Source organism: Syzygium oleosum, unplaced genomic scaffold (genome assembly GCF_021117445.2).
Source record: "Syzygium oleosum isolate NSW1041296 unplaced genomic scaffold, Sole_v2.1 Sole_v2.09, whole genome shotgun sequence".
NCBI classification, from domain to species: Eukaryota; Viridiplantae; Streptophyta; class Magnoliopsida; order Myrtales; family Myrtaceae; genus Syzygium; species Syzygium oleosum.
Window position 1 is genome coordinate 12,163,034 of NW_026607493.1, and position 20,263 is coordinate 12,183,296.

General features: G+C 42.6%; 2 protein-coding genes across 16 annotated transcripts; one reads left to right on the top strand and one right to left on the bottom strand.

Annotated features, from left to right (window-relative positions):
- On the bottom strand, positions 1 to 8,820 carry LOC115693104 (auxin response factor 2). Of its 15 annotated transcripts, none has more exons than XM_056314370.1 (19): positions 8,302 to 8,820; positions 8,092 to 8,204; positions 7,839 to 7,934; positions 7,659 to 7,715; positions 7,415 to 7,570; positions 7,225 to 7,309; positions 6,879 to 6,969; positions 6,604 to 6,768; positions 5,599 to 5,718; positions 5,101 to 5,176; positions 4,856 to 5,027; positions 3,850 to 4,778; positions 3,580 to 3,770; positions 3,271 to 3,464; positions 3,035 to 3,070; positions 2,732 to 2,767; positions 2,167 to 2,314; positions 1,950 to 2,040; positions 1 to 719 (listed from the first exon to the last, which is right to left on the bottom strand). In XM_056314370.1, the coding sequence occupies exons 1-14, from the start codon at positions 8,336 to 8,338 to the stop codon at positions 3,287 to 3,289; spliced, it is 2,466 nt and encodes an 821-aa protein (XP_056170345.1). In that variant the 5' UTR covers positions 8,339 to 8,820; the 3' UTR covers positions 1 to 719; positions 1,950 to 2,040; positions 2,167 to 2,314; positions 2,732 to 2,767; positions 3,035 to 3,070; positions 3,271 to 3,286. The 15 variants fall into 15 exon arrangements, with proteins under 15 accessions (XP_056170345.1, XP_056170347.1, XP_056170343.1 ...); XM_056314372.1 differs by having other exon boundaries at positions 2,686 to 2,767; XM_056314368.1 differs by having other exon boundaries at positions 2,732 to 2,781.
- Positions 8,821 to 15,127: 6,307 nt separating this feature from the next.
- Positions 15,128 to 15,591, top strand: LOC130138968 (bidirectional sugar transporter SWEET12-like). Its single transcript, XM_056314752.1, has 2 exons — positions 15,128 to 15,340; positions 15,412 to 15,591. Exons 1-2 carry the CDS (start codon positions 15,128 to 15,130, stop codon positions 15,589 to 15,591), a joined length of 393 nt encoding a protein of 130 aa, XP_056170727.1.
- Positions 15,592 to 20,263: the final 4,672 nt, after the last annotated feature.

A 20,263-nucleotide genomic window follows, 5' to 3' on the forward strand; every position in this document is an offset into this window, starting at 1 on the left:
TGTCAGAAGAACAAAAGTTCCCTTTCCTCATTGTCATGCCATAAAAGTACAGAAGGAGACCCATTTTTTCCATATAGGTTCACACGCTCAAAGAAGCCACATATACAAAATAGGGTTGAGCAGTGATAATCCTTTTTCTGTCTCTTTTCCTACACTTGGCCAACCACCTAATATCTGAAATTATCTGAGGCCGAGAAATACCGGGGGGGCTTTTACGAAGATTGAGCCTGTGAGAAACTGACTGGAACACCGGAAAGAAAAAAACCCAAACAGAAGGGCTCTCTCTTGCTTTGACTCACAGCATAGCATGGCTCTCTCTCCTTAGAGATAAAAAAGAAAAACTCACAGCATAGCATGGCTCTCTCTTGCTTTGACTCTTGCTCACCTCCTGCACCACCTTCCTCGTCAAAAATCCCATAAGCAAAAATTGATTTGCCGTCCTCTCCATCCATCCTCATTGAATTCGCAATGTCAGTGATCCAAATATCATCATTCATCCACCACAAGTACATTAGCAACAGCCAAAACTCACTGCATCAAGCTAATATCCTCCTCAAGAAGTGGATGACGTGCTTAAGTGGCACCCAATCACCATGAAGAGGTAGGCAACAACTACTCTTATCAAAAGTGAAGTCCATTCGCTGCAGAAGCTCCCCCAGTAGTGATCCATTTCAACTCCCCTGGCCTATTCAACATTGATCCATTTCAGCTCCCCCGGCCTATTCAACATTCATACATGCACAGATTCTCAGTTACACAAAAAATAAGAAATGTGAAAGACAAAATAGCAGGATAATGTCACCAATAGTCTCTCTACTTTTGCTCAAAATTTAAAACCGTCCATCTGCTTTTTTTTGGTTCAAAATGGTCCACAAAAAATAAGACATGAAAACTTGTTTGGAAAAAAAGGTGATGTGGAGTGTACATGTGGACTTTCAATTTTGCATCACTCTCTCTCTCTCTCTCTCCCTCACCTTCCATCAACATCTGCAGAAACTCGAACCTTTTTGGCAAAAATCAATGGAGTTCTTCCTTTTCACTTCTAAAAGACATCTTCAACTTCAAAACCCCTAGCTGACCTTCACATAAGCTCAATCTCTTATTGTTCGCAGCCTCAAGCTCGCTACCACGGTCACCTAAGTTTCGAGTTTTGTGGCCGTAGGCGCTAGATCCAGAGTGTCGTGGCAATGGATGATCAACCCACCATATCTCGAGCTCCAGCTCGCTCGTGGGCGCTCGAACTTCAAGCTCGTGGCACCCATGGCTGCTAGATCGAAGTATCGTGGCAATTAATGCTCAATCCATGGCCGCCATAGCCACAGAGCTCGAGCTCGCAGTCATGGCTACTTGATGCTCGGTCCGGAGTCTTGTGGCCACTCGAGCTTCAACGTCTCGCGACCATGGACGATTGGGCTCAAGGTGGCATCACGAGATGGCAGCAAGCGTCGGCTTGGTATAGGATATTTTTATTTTCCTATTTGGCCTATTATTTTGCAATTTTATGTGTTTTAATTTATTTAAATTTTTTCTACTCATTTAATACACATCAACTTTTGTGGTTGCTAACTCAACTTTCCGATGGACCATGTCAAAAACAATCACTCCGAAAAAATTAAGTTATTAACCGAAGAACGAATGGGGCAACTTCTCAAAAAGTACAGTGATGAATTTGGGGAAAAAAGAGGTAACATGGATGGTTTTGAATTTCGAGCAAAAGTAGAGAAACCACTCGTGACATCATCTCTAAAATCACTGATATGCTCCAAATGCAAACTAACATTGTAAAACCATCTAGATGCAAGAATCAATGGACAAACAGATTTGAATCAAGTGCAGGACAGTAAGCCTCAAACAAGAAAAGGATCGCATTGATTCTCTCCATGAAATATGACATGCATAACAATCCAACTTGCAATTAATTCCAAGGCGAGCAAAGAAGAGTTCCATACCTTCTCAAAAATGCCAAGTACGAACAGCCTCATTTTTCTCCTTTTCAATCTGCCGTACTTCTCTCTCAAGCTCTCTGACCTCCTCAGGAAGCTATAAGAAAGGAATTCTCATTAGCCAAACACATATGCGGAAGACATATCAGGCCACAATACAAACAGCCAATCAAATAAAAGAGTCCAAAATACAGACAAAATAAGATCTCATACAAGCACATACCCATGCATCTTGAAGCCAAATCTGAGGATTCCATTGATGATACAAACACGGCTTTGTGGGGGCAGAAAATGGTCACTGAAGCACAGAGGATATAGACGAAGATTATGTGTAGTCCCCGTGGACAGCAATGAATTTCAGCATCAGGGATCTGTAACCACACAGAAGGAGATGCTATCTCAGCAACTGATAAACTAGTCACATACGTATAACATTTATTCCCCCAGCAAGCAGGTTGGAGAAAAAAATTCCACAAAAGGAACTGGAAACCCAAATTAATGCCTCGGGAATTAACACATATCCACTCTGAAAAATCCATGCAAAAGACTAGAACAGTCAAGATCCCATAAATTTGAACAAAATGATTTAACAGGAATCCCCTATTTATATGACCATAAAGCAGATACCATATGGATGAAGTTGGACCTAATTAACCAATAGGCAAACAGGCGGAATACTTTAGGCATACCACACAGTTTATACATGGGTTTACCATCCCGTCGCAGATACCAATGAGCTTACTCTTTTGACACTGAAATTGGATGTCAGATTAAGGAGCACATCATACCGTTCCACTTATCATTGCTGAAAAAGATACATCCACCTACAAATATGTCACTGGATGATGCATTCATTTTCATCCATCATGAAGAGGTAGCAACAACAGCTCCGTACAAAGTGAAGCTGATTCGTTTTTGAAGCTCTCCTAACAGAATACACGCATTCAATTTCATGTACAATAGAGAGAAGAACCATACAATAATAAGTCCATTTATCCAAAACTGGAGAATGGAATACTTCAGATTCAATGCCTTACTGATTTTACAAAACCTCATCAAATAAAGGAGAGACAAAATTCCTTATCACATACCAGCTGAATTAGGCTCCTTCAGTGACTTTAAAAGACCTGACAAACAAAGAAAATCATATCTTATATAATGCCAGACGTCTAAACATCACATGGAAGGCATTAAAAAGAAAGAAAAGCCACATAAGACATTCAAAATGATTTGTCTAGTTCAGACAGCAAGAGGAGAATTTTATAATCTGGCATGGATTCTTTCACAAGCTAATTAGCTCAAGCATACAAAGAGATCGTTAACTTACAGACGTGAGATATGTTTTAACAATTTTTTGGGACAGACGCCGAAGGCAGCGTGTCCGAAGTCATTTTCTTTGAGACCGACCCTTTATCGACCATCAAATTGTCCTCATCCCTTGAACTAATAGTCCCTGGCCTCATCTTTTGAACCTCCTCTCTAGAATAAATAAACATCTTTCGGACAATGCCACAAAATTCCCTGAAACAACAAAATAAAACTGGTCAGTTAAAAGAACAATGGCATCAAGCAGATTGCCATCAAAATTGAAGGCCGCGAAACATAATCCAAAACATTATTCAACATAAACACTCACTGCCACGGGTCATCCCCAACAAGCATCATGTCATCCTCGTCATCAGTATATACAATTAGCCAGTTGCTTCTCGGATTCATCAACTCCCCACCAAATTCAAATAATCGATCTAATTCGGCCATCAGTTCATCATAATTGTTGAACTTGGCTAGGTCCACAGATCTACCAAGTGCAATCCCCTGCTTGTGAACCTGAATAAATACTTCATTAATATAAGAGAACTCAAAGAAGTCACCTTGCTTGGAAAAATCATTGGAGAAAAATGATAACCTTGGTACAACTTCTAGTTGAGCTACCCTGAACCCTATGTTGGACATCTCTGTTATGTGGTTGACTATTCTGGAACAGCTTCTCCTTCTCCAGCTCATTGGCAACCAGATCATCTCCACCGTTTGCCCCATTTAGTGGCTCTGTTGGCTGATCCAGTGGAAACCCATGAGCTTGACACGACGGGGAATGCCTATCGTCCATTAACACATTTGTCATGACAGCAGACTTAGGCAAAACAGGATTGCTGACCAGAGGAATTCCAAAGAGCTTGCAGTTGCCTTCCTTTGCTTTTATGGCTTGATGCTGTTGCGCCAAGGGAGACTTCGAGATTGACTCACTTGCATGAGGAAAATTAAAATGAGGTGAGGTGGGTGGACGCATCACCCAGTTCTGATGTGGCTGCTCAACTCTCTGGCCATGAACAACCGGATATTCATTCAACCCGCTATATTTACCAATACCTCGTGGAGAGTGCATATCATTTCCATGTAAAGAAGTGTTCCTATTAGATTCTGACAAGTAAAGCGATAGACTAGAAGGTATCATGGACCAAGAATTCCCGATTATATGAAATTTCCTTTCCTGATCAACTAAATGTTTCCTCGCTGGATTAGCTGCAGAAGATTGTTCAGAGGACAAGCTGAACCCACGGGAGACATCAGTATCTCCACCGAAACCTGATAGTAAATCAGCGCAGGTTGGCCCCCTCCTGCCTGAAGTCATCCAGCTCTCAAGCCCATGTCTTTTAGAAGAAGAAAGCATATCAATCTTTTCTTCCTCCATTGAAGATGGAAACATTACAGACTTCTCCACAGCATCAAAATCATTATCGGTGGCAATTCCTCTCAAGGTCGACGATTCTGGACCTTGCAAGACCCTCGAATGCCCATTTGAAGATAAAGGGTCTGCAGCTACTTTACATATATAACCTGAACAAAGTCAGTCAACAGGCCCTGAACCTAGAAATTTATGGACATTACACGAACAAGAGCAATAAAAGCTGTACCTTCCCTAGTAAGAACAGAAGATTCAGGAGACGAGGGCAAAATGCTTGACCTAGGCCTTTTAGGCCTGGAAACTGGAAGAGGGTTTAGTGCAAGAGGAGCCAGAGCAGGTTCTATATTCCAAGGTGATACTCTATCCGGACGAGGTATGGCAGAATTCTCATCCCATCTCACCTGAAAAAATCGCATGGATTTTAAATGGGAACCATGCCAGCAACACCATATAGGCCAGGGATCAAAATACTACCTTGAGATTTCTCCATTTTGAATCTTGCCACCCTTTTGGGTCAGCATCTTCAATGCCGACTATTGTTCCAGTAAACCTATGTGATTTTGAAATGCCCAAGAAAGAGAAATCTTAAAATCAACCATTCAACAACTTAATAAGTCACGCACATTAACAATATCAACCGACTCATCTTGCTTTAGTAAATTCTGAGACCATTAGACACACAAAATCCTCACTGCTAGCCATGTAAGGTCCTAATGTCAACCAGAGAATACAAATACAAGAAGTAACAGATACCGAATAAGGAGCAGAATCTCAGGCATTGATGGTGTGTGGGGTGGGAGGGAGAGAGAGATTAGATTTTATCCCTATTCATCGAGACAAGCAGATATCGTATTCATGCAGTGACACTGGTACTTTTGGCCTTGAAAGCTGAATCCACATATTGTCGTTCTTAAATATAGCCACAACATTGAAGAGAATACTTAAGATCTCATTTGGAAACAAGTTCTATACCTCTGCTCCGGAGCTTCTTCCCCTTCAAATCTCATTTTGAATCTCATTCCAATAAAGTAATTCTTCTTGAGAGACTCCATGTACTGATCATAAGGGATGATGAACTCAGCAGGGCTTATCCTAAGACAACATATTTGTCACAAAACATTTGGTTAAAACAACATAACAACAATAAACTTAAGCAACTTGACAATTTTGCTTGCTCCATTCAATAAAGAAAAGGGTCAATAATTTGTAGACTACTGAAAAATCTAAATTGAACGTGACTGGTCCAACCATGTAAAAGCCATATTTGTTGCTAGACTTTGCTATAGCAAAACCATTAACGAGGGCAATTGCATATCTAAGTATATTAAAAAAATGTCAACCACAGGGCCATACATATTCTAGAGCAGACTGTCAACTACATTACAGTGTGTTCAAATATGTCAAAAATTGGAAAAAAAAATGTCAAAGCAAACACAGTTATCTCACAAAACTGTTAAAGAAGCAATTTCTTTCCATCTCACCCTATACAAGGTAGGAGAAAATATTTTCCGTCTCCCTCCTCCACAAGGGACAACAGAAGTAGGAGATTTGGGTATCATATGTCAGTGCATCACCTGATACTCTTTTTCCCCCTTATTTTAAGGGGAGTGACGGGCATAGGTTAACAAAGTTGGTCAACCGCATGCATAAGATACCAGGACTATCCTCTGGTACGATCACACCTCATTTCTATATATAAATATGAAGCCCATAGACTCTTTAAAGAAGCATACGACAAGAGAATCCCAAACCTATGCTAGAGTCAAAATTGCAAAGCTGGTTAAGCAAGCACCTCCATGAATTGAAGCATAAAGCATAATGTTCGAACTGACCAGTTAATATCTGCATCTAGAACAAACTATGAAGTACAAAGTTATATTTGGCTTAAAAAAAATTCAAATCACAAATTCTAAATGGAAACCGAAAACTTTCTTCTTGACCATATGTACATACAAGTATCCGATGCAAAGTACTGACCTAGGTTTGTAGTAAACAGTGAACATAGTTCCTGTAGAAATGGCATGCCATGCAGTAGCAAGGACACCAAGATGCATGCTGTGACTAGATATGACTGATGGTGAAATGTTGGCTTGCTGTCTCATAGCTCGTCTAACACCAACACGAAGTTCCCCATTTTCGCCCCTGTATTACATACATCAGTGATGCCTGGGTTTTGATGCCACAAAAACCATAGAAAAATTTCGACCAAAAAAAAAACCATAGAAAAATAATTCTGAAGACAATACAGCCACCTTAGGAATATAAATGCATCCCCGGCAACAAGTCTTTTGGAGCTCACAAAAACACTCCAACCACTTTGCAAAAGGTGCCTCTTCGGCTGGCCTGGCAATATCATACCAGATTAATAGGGTTAACCATGATGAGAGGGTCAACAAATTTGGTTTAAAGGCTGATAAAAGCTATGGTATATTGATGCAATAATAAACCCAAACTCGGAACAATTTCCCAGCACATTTGATTAGGGGGTGAGAATTTTTAGCCCAAATACCATGTATATGGAACTTAGCATTCATGTCAAAGACAATTTCGAGCAGCTAGGGCTATTAATAGCCAAGAATCATAGTCATCGATTTGTACCCCGGAATATATGCCGAAAATGCCATTCATTCCCATGCAAATCCTTGGCGACTAGTTCTTGTGTAGGAGGTTGCTTGGACATGTCCTGTGAACGTTAGGGCGAAAGGCAATAAATTAGTGAGCGTGCACGGATTGTTTGGAAGGAAAGAAGTTCAGGTTCTCCATATCATGAGCAGGTCGACATCCTCACCAGGGGTGGAAGGCATTCATCCGCATGACGTCTCAACACCGAGAATCCACCGTGAGTGCTGGTGTCCGAGGCAGTCAAGGTCTTGCAGAAAGAATGCACCTTGAATCTCGGAGGAGGCGGAGGAGGAGGTTCTTTGTCCGGGGAGTTCTCATCTTGCTGAAATTGAAGAAGCAGGTCAGCTCAAATATAAGGACGAATATACTAGAATAATGCCCATCCATCGATACAATGGATCATCACTTACGTTTGCCTCGGGAAGCAAGGTCATTTGCGCAAACACCTCGTCAGTGTCTGGCTCGGCCTGCAAAGCCAAGAGAATGAGGTAAGCGAACGGAAAGCAAGCAGTCGATCAAGTCAAAGTTGAGTGGATATTTGCCAGGAACAGGACATGAATGAAAAGGGGGGGCTGATGATTGATACCAACCTTCAATTGGACGTTGATGACACGACAAAGGATCTTCGAGGGAAGGTTATAGAGGGGCATCTGCTGGTTCCCGACCTGATTGATGGAGGCCTCGACCTGAAACCAAACTCGAAAAAAGTAACATCAGTTGAGTTGGTCATAAACAAGCACTACTTGGGGTTCATCATCAGAGAAAGACCCGTGTTCTGGACTCCACACACACACACACACACACACACACACACACACACACACACAGAGGGAGGTGATTGACCTGCTCGATGTGGCCCTGGGGAAAATAGAAAACACGCTCGCCTTGACGAGGGACGGCGACGAGAGGACCAGCGCAGGCTTGCCAGAGCTCGTTGTAGAGCGCGGTTTCAGCATCTGCCAAAGTGCAAAAAAAACACGCAACTTCACAATCAGTTCACAGATCTCAAGCAGCACACCTCGACCTCGCCGGACAAAAGAAAGCAGGAATTACCAGCTCGGCCCTCTACCCTGGCGTTCCCGGACGCCATTTCTCTCCGGTCGCGGCACAGATCTCTGGTCTCCCGCCAAAACGATAGTCAGACAAAACGGCAAAAGACACACACAACCCCCCCTGAGCTCTTCACTCGGCCCGCTCGGTCAGTCCATGAACCGAGGCCGCTCCGGTTCTTCACGACGAGGTCGAAGGAGAAGCAGCGCAGTCCCACTAAGCGAAAAGGGAGAGAAATCGAGGTGGGACAGGGAGGGTATCAGGACGGAAGGGCTTGTGCTCGGAGCCCGTGGTGGTGGTGGTGGTGGTCGTCCTCTGAATCAGGGAACCAACCCGCATCAAAAGGAAGAGGAGACAACGCAGACGAGACCGCGAAATCGCCGGCGATTCGTTCCTCGAGAATATGGGAATCGATGGTCTCGCGTGTGCTTTTTGCTGCAGGTTGCTTGCAGTTGCAGATGCCACTACTAGAAGAATCGATCCAACTCGCTCTCTCTCTCTCTCTCTCTCTCTCTCTGAGTTGCAGATGACTCGAGGGGGCGGTGGGGAAGGGGGACGCAATTATTCAACCGCGGTCAATTCTCAACCACCCTCCCGCTGACCGGCCTTCGCCGGTTGGAGTGCTTTATGAGACCGGCTGCAGGCGGTGGAAGCCGTAGGTTGCTTTCGGGGCGCTGTTTGTTGTTGTGCGCATGTCGGGGTGTGGTTGGCCAAGGGGCACGCAACGATAATAATAACAAGATATAATGTGGGGGGAATTCGGGTGGGTCCCCCCGTTCGTTTTGTCGTGGGAGCGACAGGCAAGTCGGAGTGTGGTTGGGACTCCTAACCGGGGTTACTTTTCCCCACTCTCCTTTTCCTCGCTCAGGATCCTCCTCAAACATGAAATGCATTCTCAAAAGCCATCGCCATTGCCACGTCACGAAATCTATCCAAACGCCATATTAAAAGAGATGGCAATATGCATTGAATATTAATACGTGCCTCGTGCATAGTTATTGGTTCAAACGGTGCGTGGCCCATGATGCGAAACTAGTAACTTTGTGACGGATGGATGCAAGGCTGCACATCACGGGGTGTGCTCTGTAAGTGTACAAAGAGGATCGCAACGATGGAGCACGTGATGGGGGGTGCTCTGGCAAATGGCAATGGCATCCATCCCCAAGCAACTAAAATGGGCGTCGTGTCGCGAGGGGGGCTATAAAGCGGAAGCCATTTGTGAGCCAGCAAGGGAGAATCCGAGCGCGTGCACGCTGCCACTTTTTGCTGCTTCTAGCATTTTCACGAGCCCATTGAAGGGACAGGAGAGAGAGAGGGACATTTCAATGGGAGAGGAGGTGGACCCATGGTGAAGAAGTTTTCCGACTCGTTTCACGAGCCCAAGAGAGAGGATTTTGATTTGTCACGGGACTGTGATGCGGCATCGCAGCTCCTCCTGCCGCTTGCCAGCGGTTTGACTGGCAGGTGAAGGGAGGGAGACACGCTGGGACCAGGGCTCCGTCCCTGGATTTCTGCTCCATAATTAATATCATTCAGGACAACATTATTTTAGCCCCAAATTATACACAAAATAAAGGAAAAGGCCTTAAGTAGGACCCTCTATGGGGTTAGATTGCGCGGGTGTCCGCTCTTCAGCTTACACTAACCCGATGTTACGGGGGGGTCTTTCACCTTTCCTTTGGCTCCTCTCTCTTTCCCCCGAACCCCCAAGCCCGACCAAAAACAAGCATACTTTCCTAATTAACCCAAACGTAATTTCACGTCACAGTTTCGCGACATTACAAGTCACGTATGTCACAAAAAAGGGAATTCATGGAAATTGAATGAATTTCAAGTTTAAATATCAAATGTAATGACAGAGACTACATCGCGTTCCCTCAAAGATACTTGTAACTTTTACCTACAACTTAAGTGTATTTCGACAAGTCGAATGGAAAGTTTGTTTAATAAATCCTCATCCCAAATGTGTCGTTGCATCGTTCAGTAAGAAAAGCCGGGGTCAATTTCACTGACCATCAGCTCTTTTCATTAGAATTTTTCAAATCTGATTTTCCATGTTCCCTTTTTCCGTGCCTACCACACGCATACATATGTATCAATTCGAGCCCACGCGTGACGTGTAGAACGTATACAAAAGGGAATCAGAAGGATAAGGAAGAAAGTGAAAGGATTCGTCCTTCGACAATTCACGGCTAGCAAAGGCTAACTCATGCAAGCAAGCAACTTGTGAGTCATGGTAAGACAAGACAAAGTAGGAGAAGTAAACTACATTTAAATGGTGATAAATCGGGTTCCGATCAGACCAGCAGCTCCACATCATCTTGAATCTCCTCGATCTGCTTCTACGTGTCTCGTTTCTCATGTGACCAAATAGGATCTTTTAATTATCTCCCCGTACCTCCTCGAAGACGGCTGAGTAGTTCCACCAAACCGGTTTAATATGAAGATTAGGAGCCATCATCACGTTCATTATTCGGACAATTTGGACTAAAACTCCCAATTGAGACGACTTTGTCCAAGTCAAACCACCTGAAGATAAGCTTTTGTATTACTTAGAATCGAGGGCCAAAGGATCTGGATTGAACATTATTATTATAAATTCAATGTACTTGGGTACACGCACGTCATTCTTAGAATGACTTGTGTGTACTCTCTTCTCTCGTTTTCAACGACCCTATAATAGTAGCCAGCCAAGGACCGTGTCTACGTGTCTCAAGATCTGTGATCGACCCTTTGAGTGGACCGTCCACCAGAGCAATTTCAATATGTTTATCATGGTCAGCTCCAAAACATGGTGGCGTGGGAGAAAGCAAATATATATCAAGACATTATCTAGATCATGGTCGATCCGTGAATTTTGGCCAAATTCCATACTTGGGATCGCGGGGTTGGAGGAGAGCTTCCTCGATCCCAGCAACACAAAAGTGATTGTTAATTGCCAAAGGTCAAGGATAGCCCACGACAATCACTAGCATGATCGCACTTTGAATTCAATCGCCGTCACCGCCCCTATCCATTTGCTTAATTAATTCACATATAGATCAATCTAGGTGCCACCTCAGTCTACACCATACCGTTCAATTAAATTCTCAATTATATCTGGCGTTTGGATGGCTTCCATCTTCTTCTTATCTATAGTTTTAGGTTATATTAATCTATCTTCATTATCTCTCCCCGTGTCAATCATCGACATGTCTCTACTCGACCCTTAATACCGAGTTGTAGGTAAGCTGGAATAGCTAATTATGTAATTACGTATGATTGCAGCACGTTTTGAATTATTCTTCAATTTGAACGAAATCTATAAGAATATATGAGAGGAGGGTATTGGGGGTGAACGCTTGTCGCTCGCCCGAGCTCTCATTGTGTTATTTTCTTCATTTTGTATTCACAATCCATCTAATCTTTTCTTTTGGTTTATTTCTTCTTTGGATTAACAATTTAACCACTTTTATCAACAAAACTACGAGCTATACTTTATAATGTTCATGTTCATAGATGTTTTCATAAATTTTCGCCTTTTCTTTTTTCTTAATTATAGAGTTTTCTGAGAAAAAAATTGTTTAATGTTATTTTCAATCTTTAGAATTCATGTAGATTTGTCATTCTCTTTAAGCACGTTTTCTTAAATTTATTGCATACAATAATTTGTATGCTCGGTTCCGGATACTATCAAACCGGAAAATTACTTACCGCATGGAAAGGGATACTTAAATATTGAAATATTGTTAGGATTTGGAAATGACTCTGGATATTAACAATTGTTCATCTTTGTTTGCATTTGAAGTGTTTGATACAATATAATTATTCAATATCATGCGTATGATTAACATGCACTTCACAAATTAAACGGCGAATTGAGTTTGGGAACTTAACCAGTAACAAGGTAAATTGTATTGAAAATATATCATCAGATTGCTAACCATTCGTCACATGTAATTGGCCCTCGTGCTCGTATACGAAACGTTATCGATCAACTTAACCATTGCCCGTGCACTCTTATTATTTCATTCATTCTCCTAAACAAACAAACCTTTCTTTGACATAATTAAAACTCGAGTAAGAGCTCCATTTGCGTGAGACGTTACACTGTCCTACAATCCGGTATGTTGCGATTTTCTTCTCCTCTTTCTTCTGAGTTTTCCCGATTGATTAATTTTATATAATTTAGTGACTGGGACAATTTAGTTTGCACGAAGTTGAATTCCTTCTAATCAAATGGTCAGTGAGACGTGTGAATCACAATTAAACAATCAGTCTTTGAACTGCGCAATTCTTAAGATCATTGATTGTGGGGTAACTCTCAAACAGTAACTTGAGCGTGTATTGATCTAAATCACCCTTTTTTTTTTTACCTTGGAAAGTGAACTGTGCTTCTGACTAGGGGTGTCAACAAAACCCGGGCTGGCCCGGCCCGGACCGCCCCGGCCCGACTCGACCCTAAAATTTGGGGTATTTTGGGGTCGGGCCTCAACCTGGCCCTAAAATTTGGGGTATCACAGGATTGGGGGTAAAATCGGGCCGACCCATTGACACTCTGGGCCGACCCATCTGAGCCATCTCCCTCTCTCAGTCTCTCTCCCATTCTCTCTCCCCTCTCTACGCGCAGAGCGGGATGAAAAAACCCTAGGTCTATCGGCGACGAAATCGAACGCCTCCATCGCCGTCTCGCCGGAGCTCGCTCGTTCGCTCGCTTGCTCAGATCTCTCCGCTTCCGCCGACAGGGTCATGTCCTCCCGAATTCATCTCTCTCTCTCTCTCTCTCTCTCTCTCTCTCTCTCTCTCTCTCGTCTCTGCGAATTGTCTGCAACTAGAGAGAGAGAAATGGTGAAGAAGACGAATCGCGGCAGCTATGTCGGTCGCACTGCACGGCGGCCGCGGGGTAGAGGTCGAGCCCCCCGCGTTCTCGATCGGTGCCGCCCGGCCCTCGGCCTTCGATCTGCCGGAGCTTGACTCCTCCGGCGGCGAGGGGGGCGCGGCGGCGCCGACGTGAAGCGGCTCATCGTTGGCGGGGTTGTCCTCGATCGGGAAGGACAACGACGACACCGGGAACCGCTCGTCGGGGGGAGGAGGAGGAGGACAAGGAGGAGAACGAGGTGCAGAGCTCTTACAAGGGGCCGCTGGAGATGATGGACACGCTGGAGGAGGTCTTGCTTATGATGTAAATCGATCAAAGCTCGTCGATTTAGTCGATCTCTTAGGGGACTGAGAGCTTACTTGAGGATGGGATTGGGTTTAGATCGCTCTGTGCTGCAAGTCTGATGCTTACAGGAGATTCTCATCGGTGGGTGTCGGAAGAATGTTTCATAGATTGTTGTCCCTCTGTATCAAATTCATCTCTCTCTCTCTCTGGTCTCTACAAATTGTCTGCAACTAGAGAGAGAGAAACGGTGAAGAAGACGAAGAGGAGGAGGAGAGAGAGTGGGAGAAAGGTGTGTCATTGTGTTTGAAGAGAAAAAAAAAATCTGAAACCCGACCCGGCCCTGACCGGCCCGACCCGGCCCTTGGGGTGTATGTTGAACAGGGTCTTGGGCCGAGTCTGGGCGGGTCAAGCGCAACCCTATTGTTTTGGGGTCGGGTCGGGTATCATGAAAGCCCGACACGATCCGATCCATTGACACCCCTACTTCTGATCCCCCCCCCCCCCCAAACACAAAAAAAAAAAGCGAACTGTGCTTTTATACTAGGATTTGTACCTCCCCTAACCCAAGAGAGATATTGGTCCCATTTAGTCCAACATTCCAAATGGGGCTTTGGGGCTCTAAAATTCTTCGGATCGTTTTTGCTCAACTTTGGACAAAATGCAATTGCATTTCCAAAGCCCTCTAAGGGTGCGTTTGTTTAACGAAAAACGTAATATTTCTTGGCAAATGTTTTCCGGAAAATCATTTTCCAGAAAAATGGTTAATTTTCATTTATTTAGTGATATGTAATTGAAAAAGTTTTATGGTGTTTGGATCTCATATGGAAAATGATTTCAAAATGCGTTTGTTTCGCCAACCCATGCTTGTGGCCGGTCGCTGAAGCGGAGGGAGGAAGAAGGAAAAAGAAAAAGAAAAAGAAAAAAGAAATAAAAGAAAAGAATAAAATAAAATATTAACAAATTCAAGATGAGTAATTCTGAAAAGTATTTTCATTTTCTTAGATTAAGAAATTCATTTTCCTAATTTTATACATGAATATTTTCCTTGATTGAAAAGTGTTTTCGGTTGGCTAATCATTTTCGGCGAACCAAACGAGTGAAAGTCCGAAAAATGGATTCCCGGAAAATATTTTCTGTGAAACAAACAGAGCCTAAACGAAGGGAGAAGTTCCTATCAAATACTAAAATATGAGTCCTCTTATTTAAATATCCGATTACAAATTATGACATCACTTAATTGACCACCATCATAAATCATTCTATACTCTAGCATTACTTTTTGTCTTCATCTCCTCTCTCTAAATTGCGACGCCAACGTGAGTATAGTTTGCACAGCATAGCTTTGGTCGTATTCAGCTTCGAAATCTTCCATTTGAATATCTTCAGTGGTTCTGAGAGGAAGAGAGTGGGACGATGGCCATCTTCATGGCTGAGAATCCATGAATACTCACTTTTCGAGTTCTAGGTACTTTACACATATTATCTGACTGTTTTCTAGTTACTATCGAACTCCAACCAATGACTTCGTTTTCACGCGTTTGTCAACCTTTGGATGATTCTTGTCGTTGCTAATATCCTATCCATCGTGATCGTTTTGGCCCCAGTGTTAGTTAACTCTTTCTCGCTCCGTGCACGCTGACAGTATAAGGTTTAGGACTTAATTTAACTTTTTTTTGGCAGGCCGACATGTTTTTAGGGTATGCAGGAAGGAGGTCAACTGAAGGGTTTGAATCAGTTCCATACGTGGTTTCTTTGTTTAGCGCCATGCTTTGGCTATACTACGCATCCCTCAAGTCCGAGTCCAACGCTTTCCTACTCATCACGGTCATCTCGGTCGGATGTGTCATAGAGGCCATCTACATCGCTCTCTACCTTGCTTATGCTTCTAAACAAGCCAGGGTATTCTACGTACAAAGTTGTTCGCGAGGAACAGAGTTAGAAGTAGTTTAATTGTTGCAGACTGGATGCAGATGCTGACACTGAGGCTGCTGATCCTGCCGAATTTTGGAGGGTATTGTTCCATTCTCCTTCTCTTTTACTTCTTGGCAAAGGGATCGACGAGGATCCAACTTCTTGGGTGGATATGCATTGCGTTCTCCATTGCGGTCTTTGCTGCTCCTCTAAGCATCATCGTAATTACTAATATGTGACTCCTTTCTCTTTTCTGCAACACAAGTTGTGCATGGCAAGCATTTAGTTTTTGACGTACATGTAAGTTTATATATGTGCATGTAAGAATATGACTTGATGGAAAGCTAGGTGGAGGAAAACCTGGGATAAAAAAGTGTATATTGCTGTCTCATATCGAAAATGTACGAATACATCCCTATTTATATTACAAAGGGCTTAATTAATCTAGGGAAGAAATGTACAAAAAAATCAATTTCCTGATATACAATATCCCAATAAATCAATTAAGGACAATCGTATCAATTTATGTTATCAACAATATCTTCAATATCTTCATCGTATCAATTACGAGGCAACGGTATCTTTAACACTCCCCCTTAAGTTGGTGGCCTGTACACATCGAGGACACCAAGCTTGCTTAGTAGATACATATGTTGCCTTTGACACGAAGGTTTGGTGAAGCTGTCTACAAGGTGCTCTATCGTCTGGATTTCCATTGTCTTAATCACTCCATCGTGGATTTTGTCTCTGATGAAATGACAATCAACTTCTACATGCTTCATTCTTTCATGAAAAACTGGATTCATTGCCAGCTTGAGCGTAGCATCATTATCACAAAACAGAATCAATGGTTTCCTCACCCATATACCGAGATTTCGAAGCAATCCTCTTATCCAGACAATTCCACAGCCAGTCTCTGCCATTGCTCGATATTCTATCTGTACGGATGATGAGGAAACACTTTTCTGTTTCTTCGTTTTCCACGAGACCAGTGAGTTTCCTAATTTGATGCAAAACCTCGTTACCGGATTTCTACTCATAGGGCAAGTAGTATAATCTGTCACAATATGCCATCATTTTCATGTCGTTCTCTCGAGTATTCCCAATATCGGACATCCTTTCAAGTACTTCACTACTTTCAATACAGCATTTATATGGAACTGTTTTGGACCATGCATGAATTGGTTGACGATTTGTACCACATAGCATATATAGGGTCTGGTCATGGTGAGGTAGATGAATTTCCCAACAAGTCTTTGATATGCTGAAGGATCCTTGAGTAAGGGGTCCTCATTCACCGGTAACAATTCCTTGTCATATTCAGCAGTTGTCAACTTAGCATTATGCTTAATTGGAATAACAAGCTGGTTTGGAACTGGATAATCCTGCTGCTAATATGCTTTCTACGACAAATTTGCGTTGACTGAGACAAATTCCTTTATCTGATCATGCAATTTCAATCCCAAGAAAATATTTGGGGATCCTAAATCTTTAATGTTAAAAGTGGAATGCAGGTACTTCTTAAAATCTTTAATGGCAGACTCATCATTCCCCATAATCAATATATCATCGACACGTATCAACAAGTAGATGGATGATGTACCGACTCCATGTGAATAAGGCATAATCGTGTTTTGACCGCTTGAACTTTGCAGCTGTGAGTGCACTGGTAAATTTAGCATACCACTGACGAAATGCATTTGAGTCCATATGGGGATTTGCGGAGACGACATACTCAATCCTCCCCCTATCCCCGTAGTTCCGGTGGAAGATGAAAAGCACTGTGAACGTCCATCTGATGTAGAGGCCAATCACGAAGAAAAGAATGAACAGTGACTTCCTTGGCTATCGGAGAAAATGTCTCCTGATAATCGAAGCCTTCTCGCTTTGTGAATCCCTTGACTACCTAGCCTTATATCGCTCAACAGACCCGGTCCAAGAGTATGTGAAAGAATTCATTGAATGGATGGACTAATTGTGGGCACAACTCGAGCTCAAGCGAAGGGACGTTCGAAGTATCTCAAGGGCGCTAACCATAGCTGAGTCTCTTGCCACTTCACCAGAGTCGAGTCCTCCAAGTCCAAAGAGAATGAACGGAAACAGGGTACCATCTTCTTTAGACTGCATCGCTAAAGAAGCATGGGTAAAACAGTGAGAATAAGTAGACCCAAGGCAATTGGCGTACCTGGTGCAAGGCTAGAAGCGATAGGCAAGAAGTCGAGTAACGAGTTGAAAAAAATATACTTGGATAGCCAGAAAAGCAAGAAACCTACATGCTCATTAGCAGCAATCGGGCTAGATGTTCGGTAAAACCTATAAAATAAAAAAACCTAACGTAAACAAGGACATTATCGGGTTTAAGAGATTCGAGAGGGCCAATATCCTTTACAGGTACGCCATTGGGGAGAAAACCAGCTATAGCATAAATGTCTAAAAGAGTGATCGACATAGGGCCCCAAGAAAAAATGAAGCACTTACTCGATGGAGACCAAAAGCTTATGGCAGCACCTAAAAGCCCCAAGTCCAAATCACAAATCAGACTACTAAGTTGTAGAGTAGACTCAATCCCAACCTTTTTCCAAGTATTCGAAGATCATCTTTCATCCGTAGGTACCATATGTGGAAGTCTGCTTCAGAAGAAGGAAAACCTCGGATACAAGAAGGGTCGGTAGGCCAGATATCCATGATAAAGGGCCTCTGACAGGGAAGTAGCTCCCCACGTTGTTGAGGAAAACAAGGTTTAAGGGAGGCTGGAATTCGAAGATGACTTTGGAAACAGGGGCCAAGGATAAGACGCTCGGGGTATTTTTCGATCAGGTTCAAAAGATGAAAACAACAATTGTCGGAGTGCTCATCTCTCTCAAAGCCGTCGAAATTGGCGATATAATCCGTGGAAGAGTACGGAGGGGGATTGGGTGCCATAAAAAATGATGAAGCAAGGAACAGAGAAGAAACCAAGGGCTTTAGACCAAAAGAGAAGACTGGCTTAAATACGAAGATGAGGGAAGTACGAAGATGGGGGAAGTGTAAAAATCAAATCTTTTTGCGTATATACGCTTTCGCAAGATAAACAGCAATCCAGAAGATGATGATTCGCAAGATGTGTTCCATAATGACAACGCAGACGATAGGCAATCAGCACGACGTGTCGAAGTACTACAGGGTACCATGAGCTGGCCGATTGCGCGTAGAGTACGAAACGTAAGAGGGACAACATGCATGTCAGGATTACCTACAAAGGAAAAACGCACTCGATTGAAGTTCTTGACTCTTTTGAAAAAGGGACATATGTCGACACCAAAAATAATCTAGTCATCGATAAGCACATGCCTAGCATGTGAATGAGAACAAGCATGTGAACAGCACATGTGAAAAATTTATTCTGCAACTTTTTGAACCCAAAACTTGCCTTTTCCAAGCCCGGAGTCTGAAGCATTTGGTAAGTACTTTGATAGTCATTTCCAGGTGACACAAACAAATGTGAAAAATTAAACATGCAATAAGTTGTGAGGAATGATACTGGAAGAACAAATGGCTGATGATCAAGGGAGTTCAGTATAAAACTAGGTTCTATGTTTTTAACATTTAAAATTACGCCACATTATCAATAAACGCACATATTATTCTTCCAGCAATAGATTCTCATTATACCTGACTAGAGGTGCATAAGTTAGTTTTAACAGTAGACTAGCACTGGTATGAAAAATACATAGAGTGTGCTGAAAATACATAGCACAATAGGAATTGTGTCCGGCATATTGTCAGCAACGAGCGACTACTGCACAGCATAGGAAATATAACAGAGGTCAATTGTACATCCTAACCTACTGACACGCCTTAAGGTGGATTTATCTATCTAACAATTTTCTTAACTTGTGGCGCATAAAATATTGAGGATGGGAATAAAATGGGAAAACAAAACATGCTTTGTCTACATCAATTAGATACTGGGAAAAGGACATGTCAATATCTTCAGGGAAGTAACACCAGCCCTCAAGACAGTTCTGCTTCGTTAAGAACTTCCTCAGGATTACTAAACTTCCTCCAAATTTGTTATAGCATTGAAAAGTCACCCATGACAATCCACGGAAAAGACCTGAAATACTATCAGCAATATTCCACAGAAATCCCATACAACCGTCCTATCAGATAAAAAGTTAACCTAGATCTAGAAGCAATGAGTTGAAGCCTGCGATGCTGGAGGCTTATAAGTTCGGCTCTTTGGAGCGATGACTGAGACGAGCGACCGTGACACCGAGAGAGGAGCCTGTTTTACAAAAAAAACGAGTTACCCATACTGAAATATGAGTCACAAAATGGGTTTAGGAACCACTTTGCAGGCTCTAGCAAGAGTGTTAAAGTTTACAGGAAACTTAGACGAGGTCCTCCTCCTGCTACAATCAAACAAGAACGAGATTTACAAGAAACAAAAATCCAGTATCAGCTTTTTCCCCTAGTCGAAACACTAAAAGGTTCCTTAGAGGCTTGAACTACTAAATTATCAAGGCAAATCAGCAACCAATGATGTTCACATATGCGAAGATGCAATCTTACTCTATTCTAGCCCTGCATGAAGTGAACTATTTCATTTACACAGATAGTCTTTGTCGTCTTTCTACTGTACTTCAAGGAAAATTTTGACATTTTACTTTATGCATTTTGCACTAGGTCTCCTTGCTCCTATCAAACAAAAAATTCCTACATAACCAATATTCATTACATCTCGGACGAAGTCCATTCACTAGCACCACATGTAAACGACTTTGCACGTAATACTAGCAATAACAACAATGACAACTCATTCAAGGTTCATTTCCCCAGTTTTTCAACTCACTGAGAACAGAAGATAACAGCAACAATCCCACATCCGTTCTCCAGTTTCATCTCGTAAAATTACAGGTTTTTTTTCGT